The following is an 11,748-nucleotide window of genomic DNA, read 5'->3' as shown; positions in this document are numbered from 1 at the left end:
GCGGAATGCGGGAGGCGGGCTGGAGGCCACGGGCTGGGCGGGCGCCGGGAGCGGGTCGCGGCCGGTCGAGGAGCTTGGGGGTGTGGGGAGACTGTATCTGGATATGGTACAGGTGAAGGTTATGTAGGGGCGATCGTGGTTTGGGGAACTTACGGATCCCTTGGCGGGGAGGATCAAAACGGGGCGGATGAAGTTAGCTAAAAGGCAGCCGGATTTCCTGAGTCTCGAGTAGTTTTAAAGGGAAGAGAACCTTTCGGGTGAGGGTTTTGGCGTTAGCTGGCCGCAGTTTGTTGAGTCCGACCTTTTTTTTTGTTCCTTCTGGAAAGCCATCCAGGCGACAACAGGGCCTTCCAGCCTCGCGCCCTTGGCCCGCTCTCCTCTGCAGATGTGAGAAAGGGAAACATTTCTGCACCCGCGCCTCCTGCCTCTGTCGGTTGTACTCTCCCTGGGCGTGTGCAGAGCAGAAACTAGAACAAAGCTTGGCTGCTTAGGAGGCGAGAAAACCGGTTGCGTGTTTAAATTTACCGTATATAGAGAAGAGACTGCCTCCCACGAAAACATTGGGGTCTCTGTGTGTATCTTTTTGTATTCTCCTTTCCGACCTTTTTCGGGGCCGGGGGCGGGGGGTTGCGGAGTACTCCCTAAAGTATGGCTCCCTTCCCCAGAAGTAGAAATTAAGAAAACCTAGTGTTTCCGCCTTTACCTGTGGAAAATTCAAAACTGCTACTTTTTTTTCCTTCTTTTTCTAGTTTGGTGCTCTGGTTGTCAGATGTTGGAAGGCAGTAGACAGAACATACTCTCCGTGGTTTTATATCCGTTCTGGGGTGCAGTGATTAACACTGAACTTTGGTTCCTCTAACTCTTGCCTGGGTCGATAGAGTTAAGCTGGAGCGTTGCTTCGAAGGATAAATAAAGCACAGCCTCTCAACTGGACATAAATGGATCTAAAGACAGCAGTATTTAACGCAGCTCGAGATGGCAAACTCCGGCTTCTCACCAAATTGTTGGCAAGCAAATCCAAAGAGGAGGTTTCCTCCTTGATCTCTGAAAAAACAAATGGGGCCACGCCACTCTTGATGGCCGCCAGGTATGGGCATCTTGACATGGTGGAATTCCTCCTAGAGCAGTGCAGTGCCTCCATAGAAGTAGGGGGCTCTGTCAATTTTGATGGGGAAACCATTGAGGGGGCTCCGCCTTTGTGGGCCGCTTCTGCAGCAGGACATCTGAAGGTGGTTCAGTCTTTGTTAAATCACGGAGCGTCTGTCAACAACACGACTTTAACCAATTCCACGCCCCTTCGAGCTGCCTGTTTCGATGGCCATTTGGAAATAGTCAAGTACCTGGTAGAACACAAAGCTGATTTGGAAGTGTCAAACCGCCATGGGCATACGTGTTTGATGATCTCATGTTACAAAGGACACAAAGAGATTGCTCAGTATTTACTTGAAAAGGGCGCAGATGTCAATAGGAAGAGTGTTAAAGGTGAGTTCATCTTCTTCTTTTTAATTTTTATAAGTGTTTGCCACTTATTTTCTGGAAGTGTGACACATAATTTTAAGCAGTGGTGTTGAGTAAGCCAACATTGACAGGCCTGTTTTAATTAGGTGTCCCTTCCTAAAAAAGACCTCTATCACTGTTAAGCAGCATTTTCTCTCTTTATTTGGAGTGACTTCCAATTCTTGGAGAGTGGGTTCCCCAAGTTTAGAGCATGTTAGTGGCAGTTGATCTGAGCTATTAGACTTGTGTTTACTTAAGAATATACTTTGATGTGATGCATTATTCTAGGTTTTATTCTTTTAGAGCACCCTTGGAGTAGAAACTACTATATTTAGCGAGTCATCGTTTTGTTTATCTTAGGTAGGCATTTCATTTGTTATTACATCAGGGAAGACCAGGCCATACTGACTTGGAAGGATTAGTATCATTGAAAAGAAGAAAATCTGTTTCCTTATTCCCTACTTATTTTGTGGCCAGTAGAAAATCCTTTCATTAAATATAGCAAGAGGGAAGGCAGGTTTTTTAAAACTGCTACAGTGCTGAGAGCAAAACAAGGACTAGGTTAAGCAGATGTGGATTTGTTGACTAGCAACAGTGTAAATATCTTTGTCCAGAAGAGGAGCTCAGGTTTATGGTTGTATATCCTTTTTTAGGATATTTTTTTAACTGTTAAAAACAACTGCTATGACAGTATAATACTGATGCTTAATGTTATTTTCCTTACACATGTTTGTTTATGCAAAGGAAAGTAATTCACTGTCTAATGTTGAAAAACTATAAAATTTAAAGGAGCGTACATACATGATAAAAAAGAATCATACAATACAAATTGATTTGTAGTGTTTGCTATGAAAAATAAGTCTTACTACCTTTCATTTCTAGACCTCCAACCACTATTTAGAGTGCTTTGTGTGTCCTCAAGATAGTCTATGCAAATGAAAGTATATTTGTATATCTCTCCCTCCTCCTTCTTTGTTACTTGATATATACTGTTCTTTCTTTTCTTTTTTTAATTTATGTTGGATATCATTCAACTCCAACACACACAATTATCTCATTCTGTTTCATGGCTACACAGTATTTCATTGTATGAGAGTGCATGATTTATCTAGTCCCGGTTGATGGGCAGTTAGGTCACATCCAGAATAAACAGTGCTGCTATGAATATTCTTGAACAAATGTGTGTCTTTGCACACTTCTGTGAAAACAGCTCTATTGTAAATAAGTGGATTTGCTGAATTAAAGTGAATGCTTATTTGTCACTGTGTTAGTGACTGCCTCTCAGAGCAGCTAAACCTCAAAATTACAGGTCTCTACAAAGTTACTGGACATATTTACTGAAGTTAGTATAATCTTTTAAAAAAAGATTTGTCATAAAAATGATACAATCTCATTGTGATTTTAATAATTTTTTTCCCAACCAAGTATAAAAATCTCACAAAATTCTAGCACTTAGAGATAATCCTCCCAAAGATACTGAATTTTGCATTTAGATATATGTATGCAATTTTATTTTATATGCTCTTGTGTACCTATTTCTTAGCTTAATAAATGTTATCCTTAATGGCATTAATTATAGCTCTTTAATTTCAATAGCTGCTTACTCTTCTGCTAATGGAGTTTTACATTGCTTTGCTTCTGGCTTCTCACTATAAGAAATGTTTCTGTAAACATTCTTGTAGATTCATTGTTCCTGATTATCTTTGAGGTAGGTATTGAGTCAAAGGACAGCATGACTTATTTTCTGCAACAGTCACCATTCTTTTAAAGAATGATTGTTTTGAAAGAACAAATTACTGCTTAATTGGCCATGTTAGTATTGGGAATGCTTTGAAATCATACCTAGAAGAGAAAGGGTTAAAAGATATGGCTGCATGATAGGCTTGTTGAATTTTTAGTTTGTTTCGGCTTTTTATTCATCATCCTAATGATGTACAGATTGTTGGTAAACTCATGTATTTAAATCAATTTGGAGCATGTTTTAAACTCATGTCAGTGGAGGGATGAGTACTGGTACTATCTCCCTTCTGTTTTTTGAAATTTTTTATGCTTCTAAAGATATACTATTTGGGAGAACTGTACTGTAAATAGCCCATATTTTAGTGAGCATTTTTTCTTAGTAAACTGAACAATATTTAACTCGATTACCTTTGGTATTTAAGAAGACTGTTCCTTTAAATACAGTCATCATACAGTTTTGTACTTTAGGATGTATATGCTCTCTGCTCTCTCTTGGCTAATTCTAGAGTTTTTTTTTTTTTTAATATACTTTTTTTTAAGGTACATGTAATTTTTTAATACCAAAAATTGTTTTATATAGCTTCAGTTTTATATACATATATATACAAACAAACACATATGTATTATTATATGTATATATAATATATCACTTTGTGTGCAGTATTTGAATTTTTGTATGGTGCCTTTAAATTTGACAGTGAGTCTTAATTAATGAATGTTGGGAGCAGATTAAAGTACATTTGTACCTCCCCCACTCTGATCCTGAAGCTTCCATTCTTTGATAATTACTCTCTCATCTACTATTCAGATTTTTTTCATTTTTTAGTTTTATGGGTTTGGGGTAATAGAAAAACAGGAACCAGTTGAAACTGAGGCAGGAGCACTGTAGAAGGATCTGGTAGAGCATCAAGAAAGGATTTTTTCCCCCCACATTTTTTATCCTCATCCAAAAAATGGGAAAAACTGATAAGACTAGGGGTAAAATGGAATAATTTCTTAGGAAATTTTATTTTATATGTCAGCTGTTGGAAATGGTTCTGAAGAAAGAAAATGCCGGTAGATTATGCTTGGTCTGCTAAAATGTAAAATTCATGTGACTTCTACCTTCCGTTACTTTTTAACAGGCAGTTGGCATTTGAATATATTAGTTAACCTCTTTCCATTACTTTTTAACAGGCTGTTGGCATTTTGAACATGTTTTAACCTAAGGTGGAATTCATTCATTCATTGAGAGTATTTATTGAGTTCCTTGAGTGTGCCAGGCTGTTAGGAAGAAAATGGCAACACACTCCAGTATTCTTACCTGGAAAATCCCATGGACAGAGGAGCCTGGTGGGCTACAGTCCGTGGGGTCACAAGAGTTGGACCTGACTTAGTGAAACCACCAGCTTACAAAGATGAGTAAGACAAGATTCAGTCCTTGATTCCCTGCTCTTGAGGAGCTCATGGCTGAATTGGAGAGACAGGTTCATAAGCAGATACTTAAACCACAATATGGTAAGTGCAGCAGTAGTGTTTTCTTGTCTTAGATTTTTGGAAATACTTTATCCCCAACTAACCCGTTATCTGAAGGGGCAATGGGTTCCCATGGCATTTAGAAAGAGGAGAAAAACTGAGATATTTTATGTGCTTCTCCAGTTTAACACAGCAGTTGATTTTTGAGACAGGAAAGTTGGTTGCTATTTAAACAGAGTCCCTAAATGAGAAGTGATTAGACAAGCCCATCTTAGAGCCATCCACATTTATCTCAGTACTTCATAGTTATAGTCATTTTTGACTTTTTGACTTTAATTGGTCCTTTTTTATTTGAGTTTTTTGTTTTTGTTTTTTTGTTCTGTTTTTATTTGAGGGTTTTTTTTGTTTGTTTGTTTTCAAATGCCAAAAACAAACAAAAGGCTCTGAGTAGGACTTTGCAGATCTATGAAAAACTTAAGTCCTTAATTCAGCTGGAAATTGAGCAGCTGAAAGTGATTGAGTGCTAGAGACCTATAAAATGGCTCTGAGTTGGAGCTGGGGAGACTGGCCCCAGAGGACACACTATCCTTAGGCATGGGTCGATCACTTTTAATTATCCAGGATAATTAAATAAATTGGTAATCAGATAATTCCTGTGCATTTTCTGTCGGCAAGGTATTGTGTCAAGACATTGTGGAGGCTTTGAAAAGATAGAGCACATCACATGTGTTCGTTGTTAAAGGAATAGTATAAATTCATTCTATAGAATTTTGGAAGAGTAACTGGAAAGGCTTCATGGACAAGTTAACTGGGCTTTAAAAGGATTGCTGGAGTTCAGATCTGCAGAAGGAATCTGATACAGTTTTTAAGACTTAAGGAATGACGTAAGGAAAGGCACATTGAGAAATATGCTTGGAGGGTACAGAAATTGGAAAGTAGGCGTATTTGGACCAGTGGGCACTCAGGGCTAAACTTTACAAGACATTGATTTCCAGGTAAAGGACTTTGATTTTATTCTTTATGCAGTGGTAAGCCGGTAAATGTTTTTAGTAAGGAATGACTGAGTTTTTTGTTTTTTTTTTTTAAAGAGAACCCTATCTTACAACATTCTAATTCTGTTACATTGTGAGCTCTTTGAGGTGAGAGACCTGGTGTTTGTATCCATGTGTTAGAAAGAGAAATCCCGACCACAATGGACATTTGGTCAATAAGCTTGTTGAATGAATGTGTTGCATTTAAGAGAGGAAAGAGTATGAGCTCTTTGATGGCAAGGACTAGTGTTTTCTAGTCATTTTAGTACAGAAACACATACATGAAGACATTGGGACAGTGAGTGAAAAATAAGTGGTACAGGTGGAGCTCTAGAGCCATTCAGAAAACAGAAACTCATGTAGGCTCATAAGTATAGACAGTAGGTTGGTGAAAAAGTAACTTTGGCTTCAGACCATGAATTTTAAATCATTATAACTAGGCTCAAACACATCCTTGTTAATCAAAATAGGAACCATTACAGTCAACACATTTTTGCCAACGAGTTTGTTTATTCCTATAACATAAAAATTTGTGCTTCAGGACTCAGTGAACTCTTGGAAAGCACTTTCTGCCTCCTCCTTGTTGTGGAAGCATTTTTTCTGCAAAAAGTTGTGGAGATGCTTGAAGACATGCTAGTCAGTTGGTGAGAGGTCAGGTGAATTTGACAGATGAGGCGAAACTTCGTAGACCAGTTTGTTCAACTTTTGAAGCATGGTTGTGTGACGTGCTATTGGGCGTTGTTGTGGAGAAGAATTGGGCCCATTCTGTTGACCAGTGTCAGCTGCAGGCATCACAGTTCTGTGCATCTCCTCCATTTCTTGAGCATACCTCTCAGATGTAACGGTGTCGCCAGGATTCAGAAAGCTGTACGGATCAGACGGGCAGCAAGCCAGCAAACAGTGACCACGACTTTTTTTGGGTGCAAGTTTGGATTTGGGAAGTGCTTTGGAGCTTCTTGGTCCAGCCACGAGTCTGGCCGTCACCAGTCCACTTTTCACTGCATGTCACAGTCTAATCGAGAAATGGTTCATTGTTGTTGCATAGATTAAGAGAAGACAACACTTGAAAATACAGCATTTGTGATTTTTGGTCAGCTCATAACGTATCTACTTATTGAGCTTTTTCACCTTTCCAATTTGCTTCTAATGCCGAATAGACCATAGAGGTGCCAACGTTGAGTTCTTCAGTAACTTCTCTGTAGTTTTAAGAGGATCGGCTTTGATGATCCTCTCAGTTGGTCATTGTCAGCTTCTAGTGGCCAGTCACTACGCTCCTCATCCTCAAGGCTCTCGTCGCCTTTGCAAAATTTCTTGAACCACCACTGCAGTGTACGTTCAATAGCAGTTCCTGGGCCAAATACATTGTTGGATGTTGCGAGTTGTCTCCACGGCTTTATGACCCATATTGAACTCAAATAAGAAGATTGCTTGAAATTGCTTTTTCTCTAACATCACTTCCCTAACTCTAAAATACTTCCCTGGTGGCTCAGACGGTAAAAGCGTCTGCCTACAAAGCGAGAGACCCACGTTCGATCCATGGGTTGGGAAGATCCTCTGGAGAAGGAAATGGCAACCCACTCCAGTATTCTTGCCTGGAAAATCTCATGGATGGAGGAGCCTGGCGGGCTGCAGTCCGTGGGGTTGCAAAGAGTTGGACACGACTGAGCAACTTCACAATAAGTCATTAGCAAAAAACATAAAGTGAGAAATGCATATTAAAATGATGTATAACATAACCACATTTATTTAAGAATGTATTCCAGTATCAAATGGCAGAGTTCAACTGCAGTTATTTTTGCCCCAACCTTAATACTTAATAGCTTTAAAAGGATTTGAGAGAGAGTTAGTTCAGGCAGTTTATTTGCCTGTTTATTATGGACATTTTCTGACTTAGGTGCAAGTGGAGAAAGTAGAGAGAAGAATACTTTAAACTGCTATGTACTTACCATCTTGCTTCAACAATTATCCACATTTGCCAGTGTTAAAAAATACGTTTCCTTCATCCACTTATTTTGTTATCTACAGTAGTTTAAAGCAAACCCCAGGCATTATTTCTCTCACGGTATAGGCAGTTTTAGGTATAGATGTATTTCAATCAAGATGATTTTTTTTTTTTAAAGATCCTTTTTTTTTGTTACCCACTGTAAATCCAAAAAGAATACATAAAAGAAAATCTCCACTGTAAATTAAGAATGGTTGGAAATAAGGTAATGGACAAAGATAATGACTTGCCATGTAAATAGGTTATTTGCATACTTTAGGACTTAAGCCCTGATAGATCAGTTGGTAAAGAATCTGCCTGCAGTGCCGGAGACCCCAGTTCGATTCCTGGGTTGGGAAGATCCCCTGGAGAAGGGATAGGCTACCCAGGCCACTATTCGGGCCTGGAGAATTCCATGGACTGGATAGTCCATGGGGTCCCAAGGAGTTGGACATGACTAAGTGACTTTCACTCTACTCCACTCAGGACTTAAGAGTGTTGGAAGCTGAAATTCTCTTTCTCTTTGAGAACTCTAGCTTAGCTCTTGGTTACCTCAGGATACACCTACTAGCAGAGAAGAGTAAAACAGAGGGATTTAAAATTTTCTACTTGTAACATTCTGTGTTTATTTTGATTTAATAATAATATTTACTAGTTGAATTTGTTAACTTTTTTTTTTTTTTTGGCCACACCACACGGCATGTGAGATCTTAGTTCCCTGACCAAGGATTGCACCCAAGTAGTCTTAACCACCAGACCACCAGGGAAGTCCCAAATTCATTAACGTTTTAATCACAGATCAGGTTACTCCCACAAGCCGTTTCTTGTTCATTCCTTTCCTTCCTGAATCCCCTGGCACACTTTCTCTGTGTCCTCAGGGAGACGTGGCATCCTGGATGGGGAAGCTGAGCTGTAGATGGCGTGTCAGTTGACTGGGGCTGTAGGAAACTATCCATTGCGTTCCTCTGTCCCTGGAGATTAGGCTGGGCGCTCTGCTCCTTTAATATCCTAAAGGGTTCCTCTCTACCCTCCCCACCTGCTCCCTTAACACATGGTGCTGTTGTTGATTAGTTGCTAAGTCATATCTGACTCTTTTGTGACCCCATGAAATGTAGCCCGCCAGGCTCTTCTGTCCATGGAATTTCCCAGGCAAGAATACTGAAGTGGGTTGCCATTTTCCTCTCCAGGGGATCTTCCCAAACCAGGGATCAAATTCATGTCTCCTTACCAATTAGCTGTTGGCATAAATAGCTAATACCAGGAATAAATACAGGAATAAAATTCTTGAAATCAGTATTTTTATGCAGTTGAACTACACACCCCTCTCCTAGTCTTCATAGGTAGACCTCTCTTAAAGACTCAGCTTAGCCCCAGCTGCAGGGTTGAAAAATGGATGCCAAGCACAGTAGACTAAAGAGGAGGGATGAGAACTGTTTTTGTGCATTTCCAGATGAATCTATTACAGTGAAAGACCTTTTAATTGCTGCTTTTATCAGTCAAAATTTATACTTTACTAAAAACACACTGTGGTTTTAAAACAGCTTTGACACATAACTCACATACTGTTCACCCATTTAAAGGGCGCACTGATTTTTAGCATGGTCGTAGATTTGTGCAGCCGTCACCAATGTTAGTCTCTCATCCCCCCCTCCCCCCAAGACCCCTTTCGCATTAATAATCACTCCCATTCTCCTCTTCACTCCATCTTCAACCCCAGGTGCACTCATCTTAGGCGACCACCCATATTTCTGTCTTTGTAAATTTGCCTGCTCTGCACATTTCTGATGAGTGGAATCATGCTGTGTAGTCTTTTGCAACTTTCACTTGGCATAGTGTTTTCAAGACATCCATTTTGCAGCATCAGTGCTTTTTATTGCTGAATAATCCAGTCTATACATACACTGCATTTATCCTTTCATCACTTAATGGGCATTGGGGTTGTTTCTGCTTGTTGGCTATTATCAATAATGCTGCTATGAATATTTGTGCACGAATTCTTATGTGGATATATATTTTTCATTTTCCTCAGGCATATATGTTGGAATAGGATTTTGGGGTCATACGGTAACTATTTTTTTAAGGAACTGCCAAACTGGGTCTTTCAAAGTTGCTGCATTCCTATCAACATTGAAGAAGGGTTCTAGTTTTTCCACACCTTTACAAACATGCTATTACTCTTTTTTTAAAAACTAAGTTTCTATTTACTTTTGGTTGCGCTGGGCCTTTGTTGTCGCTCATGAGCTTGCTTAGTCTTGGCAAGTGGGAGCTGCCCTGCCGTTGCGGCTCGAGGCCTTTTCATGGCAGCAGCTTCTCTCGCTGCGGAGCTCGGGCTCTAGGGTGCACGGGCTTCAGCAGTTGCAGTTCACGAGATTAGTTGCTCTGCTGCCTGTGCAGTCTTCCTGAAGCAGGGATTGAACCCCTGTCCCCTGCGTTGGCAGGCAGATTATTAACCACTGGACCACCAGGGAAGTCCCCTTTCTTTTTTAACATAGTTTTTTTAGTGGCTCTGAAATGGTGTCTCATTGCGGTTTAGATTTCTTTTCCTCCAGTGGTTAATGATGTTGGGCATCTTCTCATGTGCTTATTGGTCATGTGTATATCTTCTGTAGAGAAATGTCTTCTTACCCTTTGCATGCTTTAAAATTGGGGAATCTGTCCTTTCATTACTGAGCTGTAAGAGTGACTTACAACCTTTGTTGGAGTTGTAACATCGCCGACTAGATGGACGTGGATTGGCATCATTAACTGGAGTTGGCACCACCAACTTGATGGACATGAGTTTGAGTAAGCTCGGGGAGTTGGTGATGGACAGGGAAGCCTGGCACGCTGCAGTCCATGGGGTTGCAAAGAGTCGAACACGACTGAGCAACTGAAGAGCAATTTATATATTCTGAGTACAAGTCTTTACCAGATATATGATTTACAAATACCTTCTCCTGTCCTGTGGATTTTCACTCTTGATGGTATTGTCTAGAGCAATTTGGATTTTCTTTTACAAATTAATTTTTTTAAAAATCTGACTTTGGATCACTTCAATTTGACTTATTGTTAAAAATAGTCTGCAGGGTTTACTGATACCTTTTACTACATGGATAAAAGCTTTCTGTGGATCAAACTATAATCTAGTTCAGTTCAGTTCAGTTGCTCAGTCGTGCCTGACTCTTTGCGACCCCATGAGTCACAGCATGCCAGGCCTCCCTGTCCCTCACCAACTCCCGCAGTTCACCCAGACTCACGTCCATTGAGTCAGTGATGCCATCCAGCCATCTCATCCTCTGTCGTCCCCTTCTCCTCCTGCCCCCAATCCCTCCCAGCATCAGAGTCTTTTTCCAATGAGTCAGTTCTTCGCATGAGGTGGCCAAAGTACTGGAGTTTCAGCTTTAGCATCATTCCTTCCAAAGAAATCCCAGGGCTGATCTCCTTCAGAATGGACTGGTTGGATCTCCTTGCAGTCCAAGGGACTCTCAAGAGTCTTCTCCAACACCACAGTTCAAAAGCATCGATTCTTTGGCGCTCAGCCTTCTTCACAGTCCAACTCTCACATCCATACATGACCACAGGAAAAACCATAGCCTTGACTAGACGGACCTTTGTTGGCAAAGTAATGTCTCTGCTTTTGAATATGCTCTCTAGGTTGGTCATAACTTTCCTTCCAAGGAGTAAGCGTCTTTTAATTTCATGGCTGCAGTCACCATCTGCAGTGATTTTGGAGCCCCCCAAAATAAAGTCTGACACTGTTTCCACTGTTTCCCCATCTATTTCCCATGAAGTGATGGGACCGGATGCCATGATCTTCGTTTTCTGAATATTAAGCTTTAAGCTAACCTTTTCACTCTCCACTTTCACTTTCATCAGGAGGCTTTTTAGTTCCTCTTCACTTTCTGCCATAAGGGTGGTGGTGTCATTTGCATATCTGAGGTTATTGATATTTCTCCTGGCAATCTTAATTCCAGCTTGTGTTTCTTCCAGTCCAGCGTTTCTCATGATGTACTCTGCATATAAGTTAAATAAGCAGGGTGACAATATACAGCCTTGACATACTCT

At 40.4% G+C, this 11,748-nt stretch overlaps 1 protein-coding gene across 2 annotated transcripts in view; it reads left to right on the top strand.

Moving 5' to 3' along the window:
• The first annotated feature begins 62 nt into the window (after positions 1-62).
• The window catches only part of FEM1C (fem-1 homolog c (C. elegans)), a 29,480-nt gene continuing 17,794 nt past the window's right edge, over positions 63-11,748 (top strand). The window contains exons 1-2 of one of the 2 annotated variants that reach the window (XM_010862077.1): positions 63-571; positions 750-1,482. In XM_010862077.1, coding sequence (XP_010860379.1) covers positions 939-1,482 — 544 coding nt within the window. In that variant the 5' untranslated portion in view covers positions 63-571; positions 750-938. The remainder of the gene's footprint in view (positions 572-749; positions 1,483-11,748) is intronic. The other variant, XM_010862078.1, reaches the window with a different exon arrangement.

The sequence above is a fragment of the Bison bison genome, unplaced genomic scaffold (genome assembly GCF_000754665.1).
Source record: "Bison bison bison isolate TAMUID 2011002044 unplaced genomic scaffold, Bison_UMD1.0 scf7180017864476, whole genome shotgun sequence".
NCBI lineage: Eukaryota > Metazoa > Chordata > Mammalia > Artiodactyla > Bovidae > Bison > Bison bison.
The sequence above is the reverse complement of the archived record's forward strand: the minus strand, read 5'-3'. Positions and strand labels throughout refer to the sequence as shown.